Below are 26,777 nucleotides of genomic sequence, written 5' to 3'. Positions count from 1 at the left end.
CAGATCCTGATTTAGGAATCAATACTGGAGTGGAGCAGAAATACGTATGCAAAGGCACAATACATACAATTAATTTAGTATTTCTGATCCCAGTAGAAACACAGTACCAGTAGCATCTCTAGAGATGGCACTTGAGTGGCCCAAGAGATTGATTAGTATGGGGATAACCACCTATGCTTTTGGGTACTAACAGGGGTCCTTCCACCAAAACACCTAATGTTCTTGTTCATCCCCTTTAGTTTTCCCATCGCTGTCCAAATTCTTTTTCTTCAAGAAGCAGCTTCTGTAATAGGAAGGGTTGAGTTATGCTGACTCTCTATAACAAATGAAGCAACTCTTTCCTTATTTTCCTTCTAAGGAGGTTGAGTTTATCTCATTAGTGTTTTCCAAAAGAAACAAGAACAATTCAAGTAAGAGCAACACAAAGTGTTTTTAAAGCAGTTTCTCGAAAAGTGAATAATTCAATGTCTCGGATAAAATGAACGCGTACGCAAGAAATGAAGAACATTGCAAGAACAACGTGGTTTTCTTCCTTTGCCGAAAATTTAATTAGAAGAAGGCTCCAGAGCTGAGAGAAACCTTTCCTTAGTAGCTCCAAAGGCTTACCTTTGTGAGAAGACGTCTCGGTAGGGGCTGCCATGCTGCAGGGCGATGCCGTATCCCCTGTCCGCGACGGTGTTGCCGACCGTGTAGAAGGAGCACTCCGCGTCGTTGATGGCCACGTACTCCAGCACCGCCGCGTCCCACACAAAGGCGTAGTTCCCGTGCTTCACCTGCAGAAAACAGAGGGAAAGCTCAGGCTGCCACGTCTGGAAGGAGCTCAGGGCACCTGGAAATGGGGCAGTTTCAGCACAGTCTCTCCAAGGGAAGGGAAGTTTGGGTACCCAGCTGCTGCCACGAAGGACTTGGGCTGAGCGCCTTGGCTGAAACTGAAGAATGTGACCTGATAACAATGGGCCATCAGTGACACAGTGCCGTGGAGGAAATATGGACTGTCCTTTTTCCAAGAGCAAAGGAGACACCACAGTCCCTCCCTCAACACTAAATTCCACATGAAATCCCCTGTAAATGCCATGAAAACAACCATTTGGAGGCAGGATAGGTATTCCTACTTGGAGAAGCATGGCAGGGTAGGCATGGCTATCCAGAGGGAAGACCACCATTCAGATGGTCCACATTTCAGTTATGCTCCAAGTTGTGACAGACTTCACAAACACCCATTTGTCTTATGGATTCTGTGGGTAAGATCACACCAAGGAGGTTTTTTGGGGTTACTTTTCTCAGCATGAGGCATTTTCACATATCTTCAAAGACTTTCACAGAACAAGATCATGTAAGCCATTTTAACTGTTTGACTAAGATAAATCCAACCAGCTCATTACACTAAAAAAGCTTTTAAAATAACATCTCCTCATCCATTCACATTTGAAACAAATCCAGATTTTAAAAACATTTAAATATATGTGATGTATACAAAAGTTAGGCATTTATTCAGAAGCAAGCCTTTAAAACCAGAAACTCAGTGTATACAAATCAATTAATTTCTGCTTTCCCAACATATAATTTTTTTTTTTCTGGAAAAACAGTAATGTCTAGGTGCTCTACCAGATCCACATCTTTTGCTGGTTTTCTCTTTCCTCGGTCTCTGTGTCAGACCTGAAGAATCCCTCTGCTTTTTTCCTGCCCCTCTGCTTGGCTTCGTTTAGCTTTTTCCCTGTGCTGTATTAGGCAACTAAGCTGTAAAGCTAGGCTGAATCCATTGACTTTGTACATCTAATGGGAATAAATACGTGACAGCTAAGTGAAAAGTAAACAAAACACAAAAAGGCCATGTGGGGCCAGGCAATCCAGAGAGAATTCAAAACCAAGTCAGCATATCAAAGTAAGCAATGTCAGTACATCATTTAGATTAGGCTTTGACAATGTAGATTATGTTTTTAAAGACTGTTTACATATAAAAGTTACTGAAGCAAGCCACACCGTCTGCTTGCTCACAAGATGTAGTGCACGAGGAATGATTGCATTTGGGACACATTCCTTTTTACTGCAGGCCTGGCAAGGGAATATTTCCTATTTCCATCTGTAGGCATGGCAGGGGGAGGATTTGTGCAGATTTTGGAGCAGAAAGGGAGCCATATTATCTGTGGACTCCACAGGACTTGCAGGATAAAGAAAATTCTTTTCAAAGTGCACACACACACACAAATAAATCCAGGACTGGGCCAGTTTTAATCTTCAGGCTCTGGAAATTGTCAAGAATGTTTTTTCTCTCCTCCCAGTGGAGGTTTAGGTTTATCTAAAGAGGCAGGGAATAAGGGATAGAAGTGAATTTGCAGTTAACAAACAATACAACTTGTATGCTTGTCCTATAGGTAGTGCCACTCACAGAGCTCTTCCTAGCATGGGTTGTTCTGATCTTCCTGCAGGCACCACTTGAGTAAGAAATAGCATGACTGAGAAAAAGGCCCTTCCTAGGAGAATTTAACAGGATAATGAGCCAGCCTGAAAAAGGATCATGATATGCAGAGAACAAGGGAGGGAAACAAGAGACAAAAGCAGAGGATCAGAAGTGGGCAAATGAATCCCGAAAAGGATCAAATGGACTTTCTGAACAAAAGAATTAAGGGAAAGTGGGGTTCAAAGCCCAAGTAATTTTACATGTGGGACATAACCTTTGAGGTGATGGAAGGAGCAGAGGGTCCTGTTTTGACATCCGCTTTTGTCCTAACCTGTCTTTTTATCATCCTAGTGCACTGAATTCACCTAAGTGCTTGTAGGGAGACCTATCAGTTGCTCAGCTGGTCAGGAAAAATTCTCTTGATTTAGCTGCCTTGCTATAAAACAACTCACAAAGAGAATATATAAAAGTTGTAAAAGCACTTACTGTCAATAATATCTGTGATGAAGTGGTATATATAGGATCCTCAGAATAGAGCTCATAATATCACAGTTCAGGTTCCCACAAAGTTATTACTTTTCATAGATAACATCACAGTGAGCCTCAGTTAAAGTGCATGGGGCACAAAAGAGATTGAAGAGCCAGAAGGGATCATTCCCATCACCTACCTTCAACACATGATGGCTCCATGCATTAAAACACATTCTTTTTAGCATTTTTGCCCTATTCACTTAGAAATCTCAGGAATTCAAAACCATGGAGCAAACCTAAGTTGTAATTGTCATGCTTGCAACCCCTCTCTTTAGAGAACTACTTCTTGATCTAACATATTTCATTGCTATTCAGTGTATTTGTTCTTACTACGTTTTTTTTTCAATATATAACTTTCCTATGTCATTCCTAGGTATTTTTGCTCTGCAGTTCTAAATACTCATACTTTGGGGCTGACATCTTTCAATTATTGATGGATCTTTCTGTTACTCAGCTGAGCTGGATATAGCTTTCTTTAATCTCTGCTTGCAAATCTATCAGTTCAGCCCTCCCAGTAGCAGTGACACTACTTTTGAACTGTCTCCAATTCTTAATTTTTATGCATGGGAGAAACCCCTGTTTCACTAAGAGAGAATCAGTTATCTGCCAGCTCTGGAGCTATAGGATTTCCTTTTTAGCATACTCTTCTTTTGAGAATTGGTCTAAATTCCTTGCCCAGGGATCTTTCACACAGCTCAAGACTGGCTTTAGCTTAAAGGACTAAGAATAAAATTTTGCCAGAGTCTAGCGTACCTGGAACACTGGTGATATTTCACAGATTTGCACCTACTCTATGGAAAGAGAAGCTGATACTCTCTGTAAAAGGACAAGAGAATTTCAGAACAAAATGTCAATTAAAAACTTTTATCCTTCTCTCTCTCCCTCTTACCATGGGAGCACATATTTTGCAGCACTTCAATAGCTATGCAGCAGGCTTCTGCTATGGGCCTCAAAATCAACAGCAAAAATTCCAGCTCTGTACTATAAGAAAAAGTTAAGGAAGTTACTTTCAGCCAATTATGGGAGCTAAATGAAGGCAGAATCTCCTTGGGAAAAAAAAAAAAACAACAAAAAAAAGGAACCTTGTGACACACGTAACTCACTACTCCCAGAAGAACTGCATCCCTGATTCTGCATTTCCTCACCATTATATTGGCCTTTTGTGTAGGGAGAACATTTCAGGATGGTGGCAGATCTGGATGCTGCTCACACATGGCCATGCAGCCCTGGATGGCCAGGGAGGAGTTTTTAGGAGGGCAGCACATTATCATTCTGCAGCACCCCCAGCTCTTCAGTCCACTGGGGCATGGAGAAATGACACTTCACTCTCCTTCCCTGTGCCTTCCTGCCTGTCACTATGGCACAGGCTAAAAAGACTTTGAGTATCTGATATCTATTGTCATAGGAGAAAAAAAACCACCAACAAAAACAGGCAAAATTGAAACTGTTAGTTGTTCATCAGGGTATTTTGAACTCATGCACTGCAGTGGTCATTAAGTGAAACTGGGAGGTGTGGTACCACACAGAAATGCTTGACTTGACTTCATGGTCCTGTGAGCAATGCAGAAGGAGTTACTGTTACAGGGTTGTTTCACAGCACAGGAGTCATCAGCACATAGATGTTAAAACTATTTTTATAGGACTGTTATATTTCTATTTTCTATCACTGAACACTTACAAAATTTTTCTTTGCTGAAGCCCTGTCTGTAGATATTAGCTAAAATTTATCCTGGATAATTCCACCAAAAACCCATTAAGTTATAAGAGGGAAACATTTAAAGCCATTACACTGTTGCATATGCACATATTTTATGCCAGGAGGGAAGAGGGATATGGATAGTATTTCTTGTTACAGCTAACCCACTCATGCAGAGTAAGTTGAATAATGTATTTGTGTACAGCTCTGGCATTCTAAAAGCACATTTCTAGGTCTAGTAAATGCTAAATTAAAAAAAAAATAAATTGTAAGTAAACAACAACCAATTGCTGTAATTTTTCATACTCGTATTCTTGGATATTGTCTTTTCTGTATTTTGAATTTCTCTATAAAAGAAATACAGAGAATCCTCATGAAAGAAAAAATCCAAAACTCACAATAGACTGCAGGTTAAAAAGAGCTGGCAGTTATTTTTCCTGAAGATCTCTTTTGTACATAAAATGTGTTAACTGTTATAAAAACAATGGAACTCCTAAGGCCAGGGAATCAAGTTTAAACTGATTAAAATGATATAAATTTTCTAGAAGAAAATCTGAAAATTATTAGATAGTGCTGATGAAGCCCATTTTCTGAACTCCCTGTGCCTACACTCCTGAGACACAGTGGTGGTGCTGTTTCTACTCCTTTCCATCATCAGTCAGGTGCCAACTGCTGAACACCTTTCCCTGCCTATGCAGTTGCCAGCTGCAGTATTTGCTGTATTTTAGCCAAAAACAGAAGCAGTCTCCTCTGCAGCATAGCAGCAGCAGCTCCAGCTCTGACCTAAACCCAGTCAAGGACGCTGATTAATTACCTGCTCCCTACAGCAATTTGAGAGTCCTGTTCTCCAGAACGGGCCAGCCCACTGCAAAGAGGAAAAAACACCATCCAGTGCTGCGAGCTAGACCTGTGTCCATCAGAGTGGAGCTGAGACTTTGACATATATAAATACATAAATCACATTTCTGATACACTCTTGCCATGTTCAGCAAGTGTGCAGCAGCTACAGCCTGCAGAGGGCTGTGCTCCTCTCTACAAAACAGCTTTGCCAAGGCTGCTATTACACAAGGAATGAAGGAGGGGGGAGAAGATTGAATGAACATTTGCAAATAGAGGAGCGAGAGCTGGTATAGGTAATGCGGATATTGTACTCCAATGTAGGGAAAGGAAAGGATGAAATCTGAGGCAGAAGCCTAAATCTAGATTTTCACATTGTCAGATGTTGGCAAACAGCTTGATTGCACTCACAAGAGAGGGTGTTTTTTCAGCAGAAGGGGGAAACACTTTCTATAATCCTTTTGCAGGAGGCCAATGAAGTTGCTGTTTATCAGGCTGCAGCAGAAGTCAGATCTGCCTTGAGAGAAATTCTTATTTGCTAAATTGTTTTCCTCAGGGGACCAAGGTTTCAAGTCTTGGTTTTGTTCACAAAGGGCACAAATCTAGCTGACTTCTACCTGGATCCCATTAACATAAAACCTTACATTTCAGCTTTGTTGAATAGTCCCCACTGATTTACAAAAGTAAATCTTTCCGTACATCCAAAGTACAATTTTGGCACTTGCCCCAAACTCTTGCAGGACAGCATGCATGGCTGATCTGCATGGCTTAAGACTGAAATGCAGTCATGCCATCAGGGAATCTGACTGACAGCTCTCTGCACTGCAAAGACAGGAGCTGGATTCCCATGGCAGTATTAGAGCACAGAATGAAAATTCATATATATATATATGTATACATATAAAACTCTATTCAGTCATCAAGGCAACCAGCAACTACTACTACTATCACCACCTTTAATATGTAATTTTGCAGAGTCTATAGAAAGTTATTTAAATTCAAGGTCCTCCATTTGTAAAACATTGAAATGTATTCCTTGTTCTTATTCAAACAGAGAAGTGTGGAATAGTTTCTCAGAGCATCAGGCGAAAACAGCAGCAGGAAAATGAAATACCTGGAAGCTTAGGGGAAGAAACAAGAGGTTAGAAATCCCAGCCTCACCTCCTCTTCAGTATGAAGTTTATCTTTCACTACAGTGTCAAACCAGCTTGAATGGCATGTCTACTTGTTACACATAAAACTTAATCAGGAAAAACATTTATTCCTCATATGCAACCTGCCATCAATTTCTTGAGAAAAACCTCATGATTACATGTTCACTTGTTCCACTGGGCAGACCTTTTAATTGATCCAGAATAGGAATTACTCAGGTATGAGAGCTCTGTAATGAGGAAGCACCACAGTGTCAGAACATTCCCAGTGCTCAGTGCCTTCACATTTTGCCATTGCAATTAAAGGTATCCTGTAAGTTAACAAGAAAGAAAATAACAAGTGGAGCAAAACAGTGGAGGCCAATGTAAGGCACATTTCTGAGGGTGGTGGGAGAACAGAGGCAGCTGCCTCTTCAGGTAACCACAGCAAAGCACTAAAAAAACCAGCAGATCATGCTGATCACTGACATGCAGCTAAACCACAGGTTTGCTAGAGGAAAAATTCTTTTCAGATAGAAGAGACACAAGGGAAAAAATAAATCTCAGCAAAGCAGGCCTTTGAAAGGTAAGGAAGCAATATCTTTTTTTATTATGCCAGCTTTTCATCTGTTTTTTGACAACTAAGTGCTGCAGATAGCAATGCATACTATTTTAAGAGTATCAGTAGTGAAGGTCATATACAAAAATTATATGAAATCACTTCAGAAAATTAGATCTGTGGTAACCAAGTGGCAGTCTCAATAATGGGGCAAATTTAAACCACATGTTGCTGAAGTGATTCCCCTCTTCTGATAAATTAGTATTTTTGTAGCAGTTAATTCCCAATAAAAGAACCTTTAAATAAGGAAATGTATATGGGTCAATACTCTTCATTTGGAAAAAAAAAATAGATTTGTGTATTAAACTACCATGAAGAAGTTAAACGGAGGTGATTCTACAAAAGCAGCATCCCTCTTTACATTAAATCAGTCCAGTATGATGCTTACTGGAGGGTTCTTGTCCCTCTTCTTTAGAATAGAATCCTAACTGCAATTCTTGGGCAGATTCATTTTTCAAAGACATGCTTACTGAATACCAAGTGCAAGGAGAGAAAAATCATTAAAAGTCAAAAAACTACTCATCAAAACCATTCATCTGTTGAGAAAGAACTTTAACCACAAGAAAAATCTTTGCAAAACTACCAGTGATACTGAAAAATTCCACAGTAAAAGCTCATTTGAAATGAAATACTTTCATTTTTGAAACTTATTTTAAAGAAACTGACTTATCTTTAGTTTTTTATATTCCTCATACATGAGCCCTGACCACTTTCCTACTGCTAATAGGATTCAAGATGTCCCACTACTCACACAAAAAAAATTAACTATCTTCTTTAGAACCATTGTATTCTTCCCTTTTTGATAACCATCTCCTGCCCAGATATGGAAGGAACCAGCTTGGTCCAGACACAGAATCTTGAAGCTTCAAAAGAAAAGCTTCCCAGCCCTTCTTTTCCCCCTCTCTGAAAGTACACTGCTCAGCAGTTTTGCATGTTTCCCCTCACTCTGCTAACCTGCAGGACACAGGGAGCACTGACTGCTGGCAACCTGCACAAGCTTGGGCTGGAGTATGCAGGAACTGATTTGCATCATGAAGCCCAGCGCTTCCACATCACTTTGCCTGCATACAGGCTTTGGTTGCCTCAAAAGCCTCCTCTTCCTCTGGAAAACCTGCTTGAAACCACTTCTCTCTAGCAGGAATCTTCCCTCTAAGTGCAGCAGCATGGAAAGAAGGAAACTGAATTCATCCCCACCCCTTCGGGTTTCACCTTTCAGCAACACCTGGCATCCCCTTTCTCTGAGAGCTCAGTAAAGGCTGCCACAGGGTGTCTCTAAGCATTTCTTTTGCAAGGCTGTAAGTTCAGGCTGCAGCACAGACTGGTTTTTAATGCCACCACACCATCCCTTGTGACTGGCTTGTCAGGTCCTTGGAGACCCTGCTGCTGAATGCATTTTGATTCTTGCAAGAAGGTGTTTTGAACCCACAGGAAAGGAGAACATTACAGATTTGAGCTATGAAGGTTCTCTCTCTCTTTTGCAGTTTAGGACCCATTGAAGACATCAGGAGCTGTGGCAGGGGGAAGAAGACCAGTGCAGTCACGTTTTTTACTCAGTTCAGGCTGCCTTCTTGCTGTCACCATGCAGACAACTGAGAAGATGACACAACAGAACAACTTGTCACGTAAAGTCCCTGTAAATTTTGAAGCTAGCTCCTATCTCTGCTGCCCTGCCTGCAGTCACAAACTAGCAAGTCAAACCCCTCAGACAAAACAGAGAATACAAATAATGCTGCTGGAGTCACTCACAATGCACAGCCAGGGCTGCCAGGCAGGCCAGACAAAGCAGCAGGCACCCAAGTTCTCTATGTGCAAAGGTAAATAAAGATGTAAACAGTATCCAGAAGGAGTTTCAAGTTCAGACAGCACCCAATATAGTGAAACAGCTCCTAAACATTCCCCATAGCCATCCAGGGATTTAATTTTTACTGCTCCTCTAATTTCAGGTGATAGCTGGACTTCTGCATCTTTACAGAGTGAAATACTCACAGCCTTTGCCTTCAAATGTACACCCAGCAGTTCATCTTTGGCCACAAGCATTTCCACTTATCCAGAGCTGTAACGTTCATTTTGGCACACCTTTGTAAATAACACATGAAGTGCAAGTCACACACTTCCCTTATATTTGCTTCCAATTCATCCTGACCTGCCCACGCCATAGCTCAGGTGCCAGAAATCAGTTACAGATGACAGCACTGAGAAACAGCTGCCAAATATCATCTGAAAATAAATAAATTACTGAAAACAATCACTTGAGCTCAAGGAGTCATTCAGAACCAGTATTTTTCATGAATGATTTTTAATCTTTCTTTCTCCTGGAACAGGAGTCAACAGAAATTCCTGTGTGGGACACTTGAAATTCAGAGATATAATGTTAAACACAGAACTTTTAATTGGTGAAAATGATAGATTGAGCTGGACAGAAATTAGTTATCTTCCTGCACAAGGAATTTCAAGATTTTGAATTAAGGAAAAACATCACAATTTTTGGGACTAAAAGCAGTAAAAAAAAAATCCAAACCGGAGAATATTTTATTCCAAAAAGTGGATTCCAATCCAAATTACTTTCCCTGCAATGGATTAACATTTCAAAATGAAAAAAAAATTAATAAAAAAGAGGTCATAGTTGAATATGAAAGTACCCTATGATGACATGTTGACAGTTTTAGTGCTTTTGAAGGCACACAGTATTTTATGAAATACCTTCTTCCTTACAATTTCAGTTTCAATTATGATTATATTCCAGTGAATAAATCCCTAATGATAATTCACTCTGGTTTACTTGAGCCATGCTTTTAGCCATCTTATAAAAATCTAAATATGTATCAATAGAAACAATAGGCAATTGTGTTTCCTGCTCCATTCTTGATTTCCTGCAAGTATAATAAATCATAAAAACTTTTCTCTTTATGTTGCCTAAGCCTGACAGATTCAAACTTGGACAAAATATGCTGAGAAATCTCATTGTATCATAAACCAGGATAGTTCTTTGGTAAACATACATTACAATTAGTCACCCAGTCTTATTTTTTAATTTATTCTTAAGCCCCTGTCACTGGTAACAAATAGAGTATGATCAGGTTAAAAAAATACTACTTCTATCTAACACTAAAACATCAAAAAAAGGCAGCCAATTAATAAATGAAAAAAAGAGAAAGTAGTAAGTTAGATTGAAAAAAAAAAAAATCATCATGAAGAGACAAGGTAAGAGAACATGTTTGCCATTTTAAAATGAAGTATTTCAGCATTCATTAAATAATCACAATGAGATTTTCTTAGAAAAACAACTACTGCAAACTTAATTAACAATGCATGCATGCAAATCAGCTAATGGACAGCAGTCATTACACCAGTAAAGTCTTACTTAGTGACACCAATATTTCATTTACAAACACCAAACTATAAAAACACAATTGAAAAACAATCATTAATTCAACATTATAAATCATACTCAATTATAGCACTGCAATCAGCATGCATAATGACAATCACCAAACTCAAATTTAAATTCTTCATCTTTTGCTCTATCAATTGCATTCATCATGTTTGATATTAAAAGCAACCATTGAAATACACTAATTTATTTCTCTATCATTTATATCACAATCTATACACTAAAAACACTTCTCTTACAACTACTACCAAAGAAGAATATCTACGTGCATGCATCAAACACATACACAAAAACAATAAATTCAACTCTCACTTACAAACTAACTCCCTTAAATACAAACAGTACACATCACAGTAAAACAGAAAAACAGTTTGACTCCAATTTAAAAATACCTTTACTACTGCATGCACAATTAAATTTATCTCATGCACTTACCAGTTCTCTCATTACTGCAATTATACAAAAATAGAACAATGACACAAATTTTTTTCTGTTTTAAGGGATACTAAAAGATGCTACACAGCTTTTGACAAGCTGGTGCTAAGTGCCTGACCAATTTTAAAAAAAAAGCATGCATGCCTGCATCTAAGTGCAAACAGCCTTCAGCAGCTGCACTTGCTCTGGACTGATACACTCCTTTCTGCTGCACAGTTATCACATAAATCAGCTCATCCTGCACTTCAATTCCTACACTATGTACAAAATACAGTATCTCATATCAAGTTACAATACATACATTCAAGTCCAGTAAACAATTTACATTAACTCACATCATTTATAATTTAACAAAACTTTAACTACAACATGTTATCCAGAGTAAATATATTCCCAAATTAATTCCCTTTATCTTATGGATGACATATCTATGAAGAGCATATTATATTAAAGCTGAAGAAGGTAAAATGACAATAATATTTTCTCTTGTCTCTTTTAAAATTTCTTTTGAGTTGCGCTTATTCCTTTTTGTCATATTTCAAATTATTTAGAGCTGAATAATGCAAGTACAATGGGAATCTGAAGCCCACTACAGGCATCTACATTCAGCAGCTGGTGAATAAATAATAGTCAGATCAATGGGTTTACTCTGTCCCTGCATGGGGCACACACTGGAATTTAGGTCTAGCAATGCATGAGCTGAATGAATGAGATAAATCACAGACTGTAAAAATATTTCAACAGCATAATAAAAAAATAAAGAAATCTACCAATCGAGATTAACATGATAAAGGTGAGATCAAAACTGCAGTTAAAAAATTTACATGAGACTTGTCATGCTCCTCTTAGCTTAAAATATTTATGGAGTAGTAATAACTAAAATAAATGGAAGGTGTGCAATATAAGTGCTGAAAGGATACAATTTGATGCAGTATCAGTCCTAAAGTGTACCATGTGAAATTCTATCAGGACTGAAGAAACTCCACCAGGCCTTGGACTAGTACTAGAAAGAAATTCAAAACAAACCTTCTGTATGCTTCTTTGTTATTTGGTTGTAATTTGTCTTCATTCACCCAGGAATGGATCTGGATGAGATATAATGTTATGTTAAATAATTCTTGCTGTCAAGAGATTTCCCCTTTGCAGCTCTGTTCACAAGGTTTGCAGCAACCAAGTTAGTTGCAATTGGTAGATAGAAAAACTGAGCTGAGGTCTACCACTGACTGTTTCCAATGGATGCCAAATTTGAGCTTAAGATTTTTCATGCTGGATGTAGGCAGAAATTAACTTTGAGGAAATGAGAAAGGGTGTGGTAGAAAGAGAAAACTTTTGATGGGATGTCGGAGGAAGATGGAGAAGCCAACTGATTAGAGGCTGAATTGGGCAATTCAAGATCTTGAAAAGCAGGACACTAGTTTGGGAAGAGAGAGGTACAGCAAGAAGCGTAGCAAAATCCATCAGATACAAAAAATTTATGTGATCTTTAGCTATAGCCTTGGCTGATATTTCCACTCTACTAAACTTCATTTAAATTTTTCAAAATCACTATAGTGTCTAAAAAGGTGGGGAGACTCTCAAAACCACACATGAGAGGATGTATCCAGAAGTACAATTCTCCAGCACAAGATTGCTATTGGCATGTATCACAAGACAAAATAATACCCTGAATATTTTCCACAACTGTTATAATTCACAGAAATATGCTATATGTCATTATATTAGCCAGAATTTTGGTATGAGCTCTTTCGAATTACTTCTGGGTTTGCCTAGTTTGATTCTCTTCTGAAATCTCACATTTTTCTGCTGTCTTTGCTGTGCTCCATCTGCTGCTCACTTTGTTAGATCTGAAACGATTTAATGATGACTCTAATCGAGAATAAGATACTGTTTAAAGAAAACCAGCTCCTTCATTTAGCTTTCAGCACAGCCATAGCATAATCAAAGATGTTCAGTTCAATAATAGCATAATCTGAAGGACTGGGAGCACTTTGCAAACATTCATTAACCAATGCTCACATTTTCCTTTTGTGAGGAAACATTCCTGCTTTTGCTGTTTACACCTGCCAGATGTGCACCTACACTGTTGTGCGCTGCCTCCTGACTATGCTGTGAAACACAACATTCGGAGTCCAAGAGATTCATACAACAACTTGAGTGTAAAGGCATGACTTGGGAAAAATGTTAGCACTTGAGGCCAAATTTTTGATCCTGAAGATACTGGTGCTGATAGCCACATAATATTTTTCATGTCAAATTGCTCTTTTGAGCATGCAGTAGCTGTGAGCCTCCCCTCTATGAGGGATGAGCAGACTGGTGTGTGTTGTACCAATTCTCAGTGAAAACTCATGAATGGTATTCATGGTATTGTTGCCAGTTCGGCAGCTCTCAAGTGCATACTTTAATGTCACATAAAACAGCACTGTGCTCAGAACTCCTGCCAGGTGTGAAACAAAATGTAAAGGTTTTCAAACTTGGCTTTGTCACATTTTTCTGACCACATGCAGTTTAGAAAGCAAGGCCATGCCATTTCTCCATGCTGCAGGACACAAAGTATTGTTTTCAGTGTCTTCCAGAGGTAACAAATTCAGACCTTTTTTGGACCAAGTTATGTTGCAGTATCTTAGATCAATCACAAGACATGTCCTGGCCATCAATATCTTATAAAACAGAGTATTAAACAACTGCATCCAGGACTGAATGGAAGGTTGAAGAGAAATTTAGAGGTTCCTTGGGAATTTGTATTAGAGAGAGTCAGGAACAAGAGTCACTAAAGGGAAGGGGCCATGTCCTAGATTTGTTTACTTACAGGGTGAGAATTTCTAGAAAAGTGTTTATCTTTGTTTTGACTGGGATGGTTAATTTTCTTCATAGCAGCTAGTATGGGCTGTGTTTTGGATTTGTGTTGGAAACAGTGCCAATAGCACAGGGATATTTTCATTACAGCTGAACAGAGCTTGCACAGTGTCAAGGCCTTTACTGCTCCTCCCACCACCCCACCAGCGAGGGGGCTGGGGGTGTACAAGGAGTTGGGAAGGGGCACAGCTGGTACAGCTGACCCAAGAGCATCCCACCCCATGTGACTTCATGCTGGGCATGTGGAGCCAGGGGAAGAAGGGGGGAACATTAAGAGTGATGGTGTTGGCCTTCCCAAGTGCCTGTTACATGTGAGCCCTGCTTTCCTGGGGATGGCTGAACTCCTGCCTGCCTGTGGGAAGTGGGGAACGCACTCCATGTTTTGCTTTGATGGCTTTTGTGGCTTTCTCTTTACTTATTAAACTGACTTTACCTCAAGCCATGAGTTTTCTCACTTTTACTCTGCAGATTCTCTGCCCCATCCTGAAATGAGGTGAAGTGACAGAGTGGCTGTGCGGGGCTGCGATGCCAGCTGGGGTTAAACCATGGCTGCATTACAAGGAAATCCTGCTCTGAGGTCAGAGAGATAAAACAACACAATTCCACCCTTTGATTGATGCTATGACCAGAACCCTTACAGACTTTTATAATACAGCTGCTTATCTGCTGGGTTTTTCATTACAGATGCATTGTGTTTTCCACCCATCTTGATACAGCCCCTGGGATTGATATCTCTCCCTCTCTTACATTCAGTGGGGAATGGGGTCTGTTTTATTTGACTAAATAGCCCTTCTGCAAACAGCCATAAACACCAATCAGCCCCCATGCAGCAGGAAAGCTTTAGAGCTGGGAATAGTAAACAATTCTCTCCTGCTATTGTAATTCAGGAAGGGAGTTGTGCAGCCTATCTAGAGCAGTTATTTCATGCAAAAGAATAGAAGAATGATATGTGATTACAGCCTAGTTAAAATGCTTCTTAAAATACTCCACATGGCACTTTAATTCTCTCCTCCCACAGCTTGGCTCTTGAAAAAAACCTCAATTTATTGTAGTCACATTTTCATACTGGACAACTCTGCCACCTAATTCAAATGCAAGGAGACATAAACTGCTTGATGGCAATTTAACTAAAGAGAATAAAAGGTGGAAAAAACACAATTATAACTACTCCTCAGCCTAAGGAAACATTCTGCTTATTTAACAGAAGAACTTTAGCTTTATATTTTTAGTTGACACACTTTAGGAGTGCCACTTGCCTACCTGGCAGTATGGATGGAAAAGCAAAGCACCTCCAAGAGCCTCTGCTCACATGGTGACACCAGCAAGTGCAGCCTGACAACTTGTGCAGAGGGGACTTTCTGCTTACTGGAATTATCTTTTAAAGAAATAACCCCCTACACATCCCAACCTCAGGGTTTTGTTGGAATGAGTATGGTTTAATCCCACAAAAGTTCATCATAGATTCTGGCATGCCTCTGAGGAATTGCTTTTGTATATCAATTGTCCAGGCTGACCACCTGATCTCCTTCAAACTGGTCCCCTTTCTCCTCTCTCCCTCCTTAAACACAACAAAATTTTCTTTTTCCTTCTCACACTGTGAATAAATGAATAAGTTGAATTGATTGAAATAAATCAATAAAATGATATATTCCAAGAGAATGCAGTTTTACTGGAATATTTCCCACTATATATATTGAAATGACTGTCAAAAAGCAGCCAGCAGCAAAAGTCTGCTCAGTCTCTTGTCTCCCAGACCATACCTGTTTTCAGATTAGATATTAGAGATCCCTCTGGCTGTAAATCTTCTATGTGCAATCAAATGCACACAGGTATTTAGAAGCACAGACCTGGAGTTTTTAAAACAACCACCATTTTGTGGATGCAGAGGGTTTCTATTTTGCATTTGAAAAATTACCCTTTTTTGGGTTTTATTTCTCTCCATTGTATCTTAAACTCTCCTGGTTTGAGACTAGGATGATTTTAAGGGCAATCATCTCTTACAGTTATATCTTCTGATATCTTAAAGGCTTGATACTTAAACACTTTAGAGACTAGGAAGGTTGATTTTCCCAAGTGTTCTGCTAGTGCTTTTTAGTTTGTAATTCAATTTTCCTGCGCCATTCTTATTACTTCACTACCATGTCATTGCTTACCAATATGTTTATTAATGTACTGCCTATTCATGGATGATATTGAAAAAATTTGCTGTTGGAGCAGAAGCGGGCTGTCCTCATCTATCCATTTTTTTCTTTTCTATGACTTCCAGCTGTAAGAGTTTCAGAAGGAAAAAATTCTGAATAATTTTATGAGGCACTATTAAGTGTCTTACAGTGGACACTTCCTACAGATCTACTCACTGCAATTGCTTTTGCTGGTCTCCAGAAGAGATATTTTGTTTATTTAGTAACAAGGTGTTGAACAGAAAGTAGCTAAAGCTATAAAAAATGTCTGATGAGTGATTGGTACAGCAGCTCCAAAAACATGAGACAAGATCCCTCTGTTACCTCTTATGCTTCTCTCATGATTTTGGACTTGCAGCCTCACAAAGTCATGCTTTAAGGCTGGAACATTGGGATGTATAAAATGCACTCTCTCATTATTTCTATTTATCTCTCTTTCCTGTTGCACATATCCTTTAAACAACCTGACACTCGATCCCATCATTTGCATTTGTTAATGCAACACAGAGTATTTGGGTATTATTAAAATATGTTAATACACAGAAATGATAGCTGGAAACATTTAAGCAAGAAAGAAAATACACCACCAAGTTCTGTGCCTGGAGCAAGAGTGTGCTCTCCTGCCTCCATCTATTGATCATGAGACAGAGCCTGCACTTCCCGTCTGTGTGTGATACATCCCCAGAGCAGCCCACCATGCCAGGAGCCTGCAACTGGGCTTCAAAGTGACAGCTGGAGTTTGGGAATGCTCCATCTGACTGCAAATGGAAATTGTTGCACAGATCAACAGTGAAAAATTGTAAGCTGATGGAGATAACAAAGGGGATGTGTAACAGTGTGGAGAGGTGAAAGGTGGAAAGAAGAAAGAAATTAGAGAGCTGGGGAAAAGTTGGAGCTGCTGTTATCCAAACAGAAGGGACAGGGGGTCAAAAAGCAGACAAATGAGAAAGTAAGAGGGAGGAAACCAAGTGAAGTGAGAATTCAGAAGGAAAAGAACAAGCAGAGCTTGCTGTAGCTGTGTAGGAGTCTGTGTAGTCCCCAGACACTCTTGGGAGGGTAGTGTTATTAATCTTCATCAACCTAGAAATGTTACAGAACCTCTGCAGGAAAAGCACTAAGTTAATGGAGATAAAATGGAGAAATAAGAGCTCACAGGACCAGGATAACAGATGCCTGATAACTTGTGTGTCCCCTGTAGCCAAACAAGAATGCTCCAAATACCAAACTACTCTTTGTCAGGACAAGAATGCAAAATAATGTAGCAATTTTTGACAGAAATGTTCCACTGATGCTTTTTAAAAAGGGATCCGGAACTAGATTTTGGCGCAAAAGAAAATGTGTGGTTGTTAAATGGCACAAATTCAAATCTTTTGTCACCCCCCCCATAGGAAAAAGTCTGCAAGAAGTAACCTGAAGAAGTAAAGGAATAACTTCAAGTTGTTTTTTGCTCATCTCAAGCTGTGCTTCGCTACAGATTGCACAGACACAACCCATATCTGATGTGACCAGACTGGGAAAACATGCCTGGCAATTTGTAGCTTCCATCAGGAGTCCCTCTGGTTTAATAAAAAGCAATGAACATGCTACTCAAAAATCCAAAGAAGGGAATATCCCCCCAGAAGCTGCTGACACAGGAGGAGGTTCACTGCACTGGGGCACCTCAGCACAGCTTGCTCATGCCTCATCATACAGTTTTTGGTCACTTAAAGCTGTTGGTCACAACCTTTTTTGCTGATGCAATGCTACAGATTGAAGAGCCTGGGAAGCTAGCATATAAAATTCTAGCAACTGCATTAGAGGTAGATTTATGGGTTGGAAAAAGTTACAAACATTTATTATCTAGCAAAAGTTTCCTTGCATTGCTTTTTCCTTTTGTATATATCCAGCATGTTTTCCCTGTAAGATGCCACACCAGAACCAACATCACTCCAACAGCAGGGTCCAAATAAGCACTGAAACCTTACTAAAGTGACTCCTATCTTTCTGCCCCAAAGAATCTGCATCTCCCAAATCCTTCCTGACCCCTGCAGCAGATAAACTTTGCTTTTAATTGAGAGAGCAACATGCAGCAGAACTTCCATTTTGCTACAAATATATCTGTGAAGACATTTCCAGTCTTGTACTCTTTAATAAATCCTGTGTGTTACTCAGGAGAGGGCTTGTAACAGCCCCCAGGAGAACTGTTTCTCTTTCAGACCTCTCCCGTGCTAATGCATAATAAATGCACTCATCACCTACTAAATACTCACAAACATTTTCTTTAACAGAATATGACAACAGCATTGCTCTGCTAGGTGTAAATATGCACAAACTAAGCTAGTCATTTGGAGGGGTGGGTTCAGCATCCTTTTCTGTTTATACCATCCTTTCTAACAGATGCCTCCCTCACAGAGTGTGACCAGCTCAGAAAAATTAGGCAACAAATAATACTAGCAAAAAAATTCCTGTGAGCATTATCCTGACACGCTCATGCTCAGCTTTTACGACCACTGACTGAAAATGTACCCTTTTTCTTAAATTATTTCCTAATTGTCAGTTTTCTTACTCTCTGATACCTTCCAAAAGTTTTGATCCTGTAAAAATCCCAGCTTCAGGACAGAACTCGGAATTTGTACAATTATTTACCTGCCAGTGTAAATGAAAGCAGCATTCATGCTGTTTAGTTATTCAGAAGTTTAAAGTCTGCCATATATAATGCTTGGGATTATACTATTCAGATGTGATAGGGCCATGGAAACAAATGGGGATACATACCAGTCTGGCAGCAATTCCCAAAGTACTCAGCACCAGAAAAAGGCACCAAAAGATACCAAGTCCTCACACAGGAAGCCACAAGCAGTTACTCTACATGTGGTGATCAAGGTACACTCACCATTAGAGTGCAGTGTTCCCACCTTCCCTATCTATCATTCATACCCAAAGCTCTCCAGAAATAACAAAAAACCCAACCAACCAACAACAAAACAAAAAAGCCCCGAACTGCTATTTTTATTTCAGCATCTGGAGACTGGGAGCTATTTCACACACAATTAGTTCTACTAACATGCAAAAAGTTCTACTTTTTGCACATGCCTGAGGATTATTTTAGACCCAATGGCTGACAGTGCACCCTGGCCTGATAGGGGCAGCTGCCCCTACACTCCTACAGAGCTGTGCTCCTGCCATCAGGAGGCACTCTGGATGTTTTGCTCATGAATCCAGCTTAATTAGTCCAGTTCCACATCAGAAAAACATCAGGTGAAATCTCCGCTCACAAAGGCATCAGTTTTCCTCTCTGTACTGTTTTGCCCTATGAAAAGATGACTGCAGGGTTAGACACAGGCCAAGGTGTGAAGTACTGAGCTCTGCATTTGGCCATCAGGATGAAGGATGGGGCTCGCTCCCCCATCCCATGCTCAAAGGGCTGTCATCCATCCTTTCTCCAGCTGAAAAGTCTGGACTCAGCTCTCTGCAAAATGCAATTCTACAGGACTGAAGCAAAATTAGCTCCTCAGAGTATATTTTGCTGTTTCTTATTTTTATTGCCATTTCTAGTCATGGAATATGATCTTAGTTTGGTAGGTACTGTACAAAATAAGCCACCAAGAAAAATAGGTTGCCATCTTAGGCATTCCTGACCACTCTCCAGAGAAGAAAATTGCCTGTCTACAACAGCAAAGAAAGAAACTTTGAGACCTAAATTAGATACCTCAAGTTACATGTGATGAGTGTATATTTATAGCCATTGACAGATCAAGGTGAAGAAAGGTTTCAGGAGAGAATTATCTTTGAACAGAAGATGGGATATATCTGTGGGGAGAGTCCTAAACAACCAAGTTTTCAGGCAAACAAGCATCTGAAAACAAGCAGAAAACTTTGAGATTAGAAAACTGCCTCTGAGATTAATGCGATGATATTGTTTTTAATCAATGAGAACATTCAAAAGAAGTATGTAGCTGGCACATCTGAAGCAATTGAATCTGGAGCAATTGAGAAATAACAAGGAGCAATTGTCCAATAAAATCCTATTTCCCCCCCTATTTTTTTATGTTGTATCAGACTGTTAAGAACTTTTAGTTCTCAGGCTCATCTTTTGAAGTTAGACTGTAGCTTTCCTTTGAGGATGAAGGCTGAAAGGTTAGGCACAGAGAGGTTGTTTTTTGAGAAATACTATTCATCTGATAATGGCGGTGTTCATTAATTTAGTTCATTCTGGGGTACAGCAGTTCTTTGGTTTCCCCCACATCCCATCTATGCCAGTATTTAGATGATTATCCTGTGTGTTCCTCTCTCCCCTCCGATTTGGCAGCTATAAAATAAACCAAAGGGAGGGAAAGAGCATAAAGAAGCAACAAAACAGAGCTGCTCAGCTGATGGGTAGTGATCATTGCACACCAGAGACCTGGTTGTCAGGGTTTTTGTTACTGCAATAACAAAGGGGAGTGCTAAGGAGTTTGAAGGAAAGACATGACTACTGTCTTGAGGGAAAACATACCTTACAGAAGGGTCCTTAGAGAAAGCATAAAGATACTTTGCTTGGAAAAGGAGTTGCACTGGAAGCTCACACAAATGATTTCCAACTCAGAAATGAGAAAGCTGCAGGGAGAGTCAGAATTCACCATGAAAGGCCTTGAAAGTCAAGGCAACTTTTCTTTTTTTGTTTTTTTTTTTTCCTTAAACCCAGGAGGATTTTCAGTGAAACTAAATGCAAAGAGAATTCTTTATAGAGGCCTCAGAAAATAACAATGAAAACTACTGAAGTGACAGGCTGGAGGTCGTATGGGTAAATCATAGGCATGGTGTGGAAAGTAAATTGGCAAGACTTACCTAGACAAAGCAGCAACAGAAAGAAAATTTAAGATGATGAAGTCAACTTCTGTAGACTTTAGGTTGAACTAAGTTAGTGGTCAGACATGGACAGACAGCAGAGGAAAACACACAAATTTTATGAAATAAGCTCAGCTCAGTTCAAGAGAAGTGAAACTTCAAGTTGTCTCCATGGAGCCAATTTTTTTGGACTTAAGGGACAGGAATAAGTTAGAGACAGAAAAGACTGTGGTCTCCTGGATGTAGGATGGCTCATAAAAATTTCTGAACAGCTCTGGAAAGTTCTCCAAAAAACTGAGAGATGAGAGAGAGCAAGCAAAGAGATTCTGCCTTCCTTCTACATGGAAGGTAGAATGGCACAGCACCACAGCAGGACAGCAGTCGGTGTCGGTAACACCTGAGGTTGTTGAAGTGACTTGACCTTTGAACAGAAGTCAGGAGTAACTTGGGTGGCATTTCAGGGAGAGCAAAAAGGGTGAGGTACATTCAGTAGCATGTAAGATGAAATAGGAGAAGATGAACTCAGATAAACCTTCCAGAAAACTTTGGAGACAAAGGAATACAGCAATAGTTGGCTTGCTTTGTGGCTGAATGAACACATGTCCATGTAGATCCATTTCTTGATATGTAGGCCAACTCAGATTTTGACTTATCAATTCTTTTGAATAAAGTCCAGCTCTGCGTATAATAACTTTTACAGGTGTTCTACTCCAGATAAAACCTGTGAAAACTCTCTAGAAAGTCAAAGTTAGATCAGACTTTCTTATATACTCAGAAGTGTTGGTGAGGGAGAGCAAGCCTTTAGTTAGACATACCCTGAATTCTGAGAAAATGTGGTGGTAGGAAAAGTTTTGCATTTAGTTTTTAAAGCTATGCACAGCATCTGCTTCATGCTCTGTTAACTGCCACAGAGCAGTCATTGTACTTCCCAAACACACTGGGTTAGCTCAAGAGCTTGGTGAACTCTTGAGCTAACCCAGATAACTATTAGCCTTTTGATAATGCCTGAAAGTAATGCCACACTGTGTTTGTAGAGCTTTCTGGTCAGGATTCTAATTTTTATCACTGCTGTAAGTTTTTTAAGTCGCAGATATGGCAGTAAAGATACACAGAATTATAGGGAAAAAAAAATAAAGCCAGGCCATCCACGATAATACAAAGTAAGGGCAGTCAGTGCCTTTGGTACTGCCAGGCACCTGTCAGCTCTAAATCAAGGACTGTGCAGGAGACAGTAATTGCAGAATAGACAAACCTGCAGCTGTGGGACTGAACACATCAAGGTCCTAGGGGTACTTGTCAATCTTATTACTCATAGAGCAGACACAGAACATCTCATCTGACCAAGAAGCATCAGCTCCAGAGGCAGAATCAGGGAACCAGGGAGCTGGTGTCTGGGTTGATAATTAGCCTTCCAACCAAGAGCTGCAGAGCACAGTCGATCGCCTGCTCGTGAATTGAGATATACGGGAGAACTGGCCCAGCACTTTTATACGCTCTCACCTTCTCTTCTGCTTCATACCCCTTTCTTAGCCACTGCCAAACTGCTGAATCATGGTGCACATCCAGTACCCCAAAAGTCTGTCTTGGTTCTCTTTTGTTTTCAGGGTTTTTTTAAATTGGGCTACTCCATGGCCAGAAATGTTCACAACAAAGATGTGTGGACTACCATGCATTAACTAGATTTTTGTGTGGTGCAATCAGTGAATCTGCCAAAAGAACCGCAATTCCAATGGCAAATTTGTGAGTATATCAGAATAATTAATTAATTCAGGAGGGGTTTTGGCCCAAGATAAGTCTTCACAATGTTGCCAGTGCTGTAAGCAAATTAAGCATATCCACAGCCAGTTATTAACAATTTGCTCTAGCACAGAATTGCAAATTGTTATTACCCCTTTCTTCCCCATACAGATAACCCTAGCAGAGCTTTTCTATGGTCTATTCATTTACTATTACAGTATTTTCAGGAGGGTTAAAGTGCCATCCACAGTGTCCAGGGAAAACAAACTGGCCCCCATGCTTCCATTGGCATTGCAATTAGGACCACAAGAAAATCCAAATCTCAAGACCAAATTCCTTTTGATACTGTGAACACATCAAAAAGGAAGTACTACAAGTTTCTCTTAATGCACCATCCAGAAGCATTATTTCACCTGACAATAATTCACAAGTTTCCTAGCAGCTAAATATTTCACAGATAGAGTTAAATAGACAGAAGAGGTTTCAAATGCATTCAGATTCTGCCTGGGAAAGGAATTTTCCACTCTGTACTACTGAGAAAAATGAAGATGCTGTAGGCTATGGTATCATGTTCAGAGGAACAAGGTGGGTAGGATAGGGCATTAGGCACTATTATACTCCAGGGAAGAAAGAGCAGACAGGGGCACAATAGACGCGCTTCATTATATTTTAAATGGGAATAGTTCCAAGGATAGGAAAGCCTGTGGTGCTTGTAAAGGATTAAGCAGGGTAATGTGCTTTTTAAGAGGACATAAAGAGGTATGTAATGTGATATCTTTAAGCCTAAATGATTTTTCTTGGAGTCCTCAATGAATGTTTAAGCAGGCATGACTTGGGCCTCTGTAAATCCTCTCTGAATAAATAACTTCCGCAAAAATAGAGATTCCTAGGACAGAATGAGATGCATATTTCATAACCTATGCAAAAAAAAGGAAAATCAATTTGAGACACATGAAACACTTAGGAATAATTAAGAAAAAGGAAAGATAAAAGTGAATATTCTCCGGAATAATCCAGGCTTATAAAAAAAAAATATAGCTACCTCCCCATCCATTTTGATTTGACAGTGCAGGAAGACAAACAACTGAGTGCTTCCCTACCTTATATTCAGACCTTCAACAGCTTTTTGCTGTCTTTTGGGACAGGAAGAGACAATAAATGGAAGAAAATATCTAAAGTGCCTGTGCTTTTCAGGCTGTCTCCTGTTTGAGGTATTTAAAACTGCTCTCTCTTCAGGGTAAATCTATCCAGCTGCTCTCTAGCTGGACCTGTGGTATTTATAGCTGTTCACTATGGATGGAACAGGAGCACACACGGTGATATGTATGCACCTGATTTATGAGAGGAACAGGACCAATAAATATCAAAACCTGAAAACTTACAATGGCATGATCTTCCCATCTTATTTCTCTTGTCTGCACTGCCCTCCTGCCAGGAAAAGCAGGTCAAAGCAGCAGAATGCCTGATTTAAAGTGGGACTGTGCAATCACTGTCATTTGGCTGCATTGTATTTGCACTCACACAGGTGCCACTCCCCACAAAGACACTGGTACAGCAAGCAGGCAGCCCTGCTGAGTGAGAGGAGTGAGGTGCTGAGTGAATCAGTGGTTGGCCTCTCTCCTCTTCCCCCTGTTTATATATACATTAGCATTAGACTGCTACTTTCCTCACAATAAAATAGTGCCAGCTCCACTGGAGCTGTCAGGATAAAAGCAAGACAAAACTAAAGAACTTTTGGGATTTTACAAAAATATTTTGGGAAGCGTCTTCTGTGAAGGCTCCTTGCAAACCTCATTTAAGCTCTGAGGTGGTGCAGCAAGGGGTGCTGCTAAAGATGGGAGTGTGCACTGCATCCCTGCACAGCTGTTTCCCATGGTGGTCCCTCCTATCCCAATCCCTTTGTGGTCATTGCTCAGATGAGTGGGAGTCCCTTTCCCTGTACCTGTCTGGAGCACTCATGAAGTCTCTGCTGCCTCACTTGGCACTCCAGGAAGGTTTGCTGAGGTGATGCTCTCACAGAGCCAGGACAAGCTGCTGTTCAGTCACACTTTAGTGCTGATGAATTGGGGAAATAAAATGAGGCACAGAGGAAGACCTGTTGGTGTATCTTGCCCAGGGTTATAATCTGGTTAATAGCTCTGATGTGGCCAACTAAATTCATTAAAGACCCTGAAGAGCATTATAAAGTATATAAACAGGCCAAGGGGACCCATTAATTCTTTATGAAATGTTTTCATATTTTGAAATGTGTTACAGAGATTATAATCTCTGCCTTTTATCAGATACCTTTTAAATTATTAGTTTTCCTTGCCTAAGATCAGCTTTTAACATCACTTTCTTCATGCAGCTTTCTTTCCAAGCAGGCCAACTACAAGTTCCCAAAAGCTTCTTGTGAACAGCAGCTGGCAAATAATCTTTTTCTGTGCAATTTCTTCCTGTAAATTGAAGGAAGAGGAGAAATTGTGCACCCATAGGTAGATGCAAGTTCATTAGAATCAGACCTAAGACCTCTGTTTTTTTAAAACTGGAGACTGGTTGCCTTGCTCACTTGACACAACTTAGTTTTTGACATCACCGTTTGCCTATTCCTGGGAAGCAAAAGCATGGGAAATTAAGAACTTGGATGTTTCTGGTTTTGTAGGTTTTAGGACAGCAACTCCCACGTCTCCAAGAATGAAAATTCAAGGACTGTAATCTGGAATTACCTGGCAGCAGGATACACCATTTGTTTGGTTCTTCAAGCTAAAAGTTGTTAGTGAGCACAGCTGTGTTTGATGTACTCTGGTCTTTTGAGCCTTCTGAAACTCATTTTATAACTTGGGAAGGGAAACCAGAAGGAGGGCAGGTTCTTGGTTTTGGGCTTTTTATATATATATACAAAAGGCAAATCCCAGCTTTATCAGCCATTTACAAACTGAGCTAAAATATGTTCTCTGAAAAAAAGCAATTTCCTCTAGCCAATAAATCTTCAGACCTTTTTTTCTTGCTCTTTCAGCTTATGACTTTATCTAAAAGGGTTTCAAAAGTGCAGTTCCCCAGGACCTCTCCTGCCTCTTTTTAATGCTGTTTAGTCCTTCAGAGGAGAAAATATGATCTTGGTTATCCAGAGGCTGGGTTGGGGATTTTTAAAACTCCAAATAATCTTCGTCATTTTTCAGTTCTTCTATTATCAAGAGCTCACCAGTGATTTCATCATTCTTCTTAACATAGTCTTTTCTCTTGTTACTGTCTAGAGTGAGAACATCAGAAATGTCAGGTTTTTCTGGCCAATGGATTTTGGTGGAGTCAAAAAAACAGAGTTCATCTGGATTTTCACAAGTCTCTAAATTGAGATTGTAACAACGTGAACACACAACTTATGGATATTTTCTGTAAGAAATCGTCACATATTGAAGTTTAAAATAAAGTCAGCAAAATATTATATTTCTTTGATTTGATTTAGAAGTCTGAACATAAAGATACAATGCTGGGGAAAAGCTTGTGTACAGTCACTCATCAACTTATATTGACTCTTAAACTGAATCCTTTCATGGACTGGTGTTTCTTTAAAAGCTGCAGCTGTCAGCCAGAATTTGGGAGGGAACTACTGCATTCACACATGTGCCTACAAAAAGCTCTCAAAGTGTTTTTCCACTGCCAAACCTACTGCAGAATGTGTTTCTGAGACTCTTTTTAAAGTCAAATCATCTATTCCTGCCTTTGTCTTTCAAAACAAACGTGACCCAGAGCTACAGCAGACAGCCAGGATTTTCAGTGTCGGGAGGCTAAAAATAAAGCTAATCAATGTCTTGTATTCTGGGGCATAGAATTCGCAGGGATCCCCAGCGAGGGGAGAGAAGGATGCCTCTGACTCCATCTTATCAGAAAGCTAATTAATTACTTTATTATACTATATTATTCTATATTATATTACACTATATTACATTACATCTAAATTGAATCTGCCAAGCATTCAACTCTGCACTGAATTCTCTGACTGTCAGCTGACAGGCCCGACACACACACACACACTTGGCCCTGACAGATCAAGGAAACAAAACACCATCACTCTGGGTAAACAATCTCCATACTGCATTCTACTTTTGCACAAACACAGGCACAGCAAATGATAAGAATTGTTTTTCCTTTCTCTGAGGTTCAGAGAATGTGAAACCCAGAAATATG

The 26,777-nt window shown here is 39.8% G+C and overlaps 1 protein-coding gene across 2 annotated transcripts in view; it reads right to left on the bottom strand.

Annotated features, from left to right (window-relative positions):
- GRID2 (glutamate ionotropic receptor delta type subunit 2) overlaps positions 1-26,777 on the bottom strand; it is a 687,526-nt gene that overhangs the window by 66,459 nt on the left and 594,290 nt on the right. For both annotated transcript variants that reach the window (XR_008508327.1, XM_036382204.2), the window contains exon 14: positions 607-773. Coding sequence is in view for 1 of the 2 variants with exons in the window: in XM_036382204.2 (XP_036238097.1) it covers positions 607-773 (167 nt within the window). In the remaining variant the exon portion in view is untranslated. The remainder of the gene's footprint in view (positions 1-606; positions 774-26,777) is intronic.

Source organism: Molothrus ater, chromosome 4, assembly GCF_012460135.2.
Source record: "Molothrus ater isolate BHLD 08-10-18 breed brown headed cowbird chromosome 4, BPBGC_Mater_1.1, whole genome shotgun sequence".
NCBI lineage: Eukaryota > Metazoa > Chordata > Aves > Passeriformes > Icteridae > Molothrus > Molothrus ater.
The sequence above is the reverse complement of the archived record's forward strand: the minus strand, read 5'-3'. Positions and strand labels throughout refer to the sequence as shown.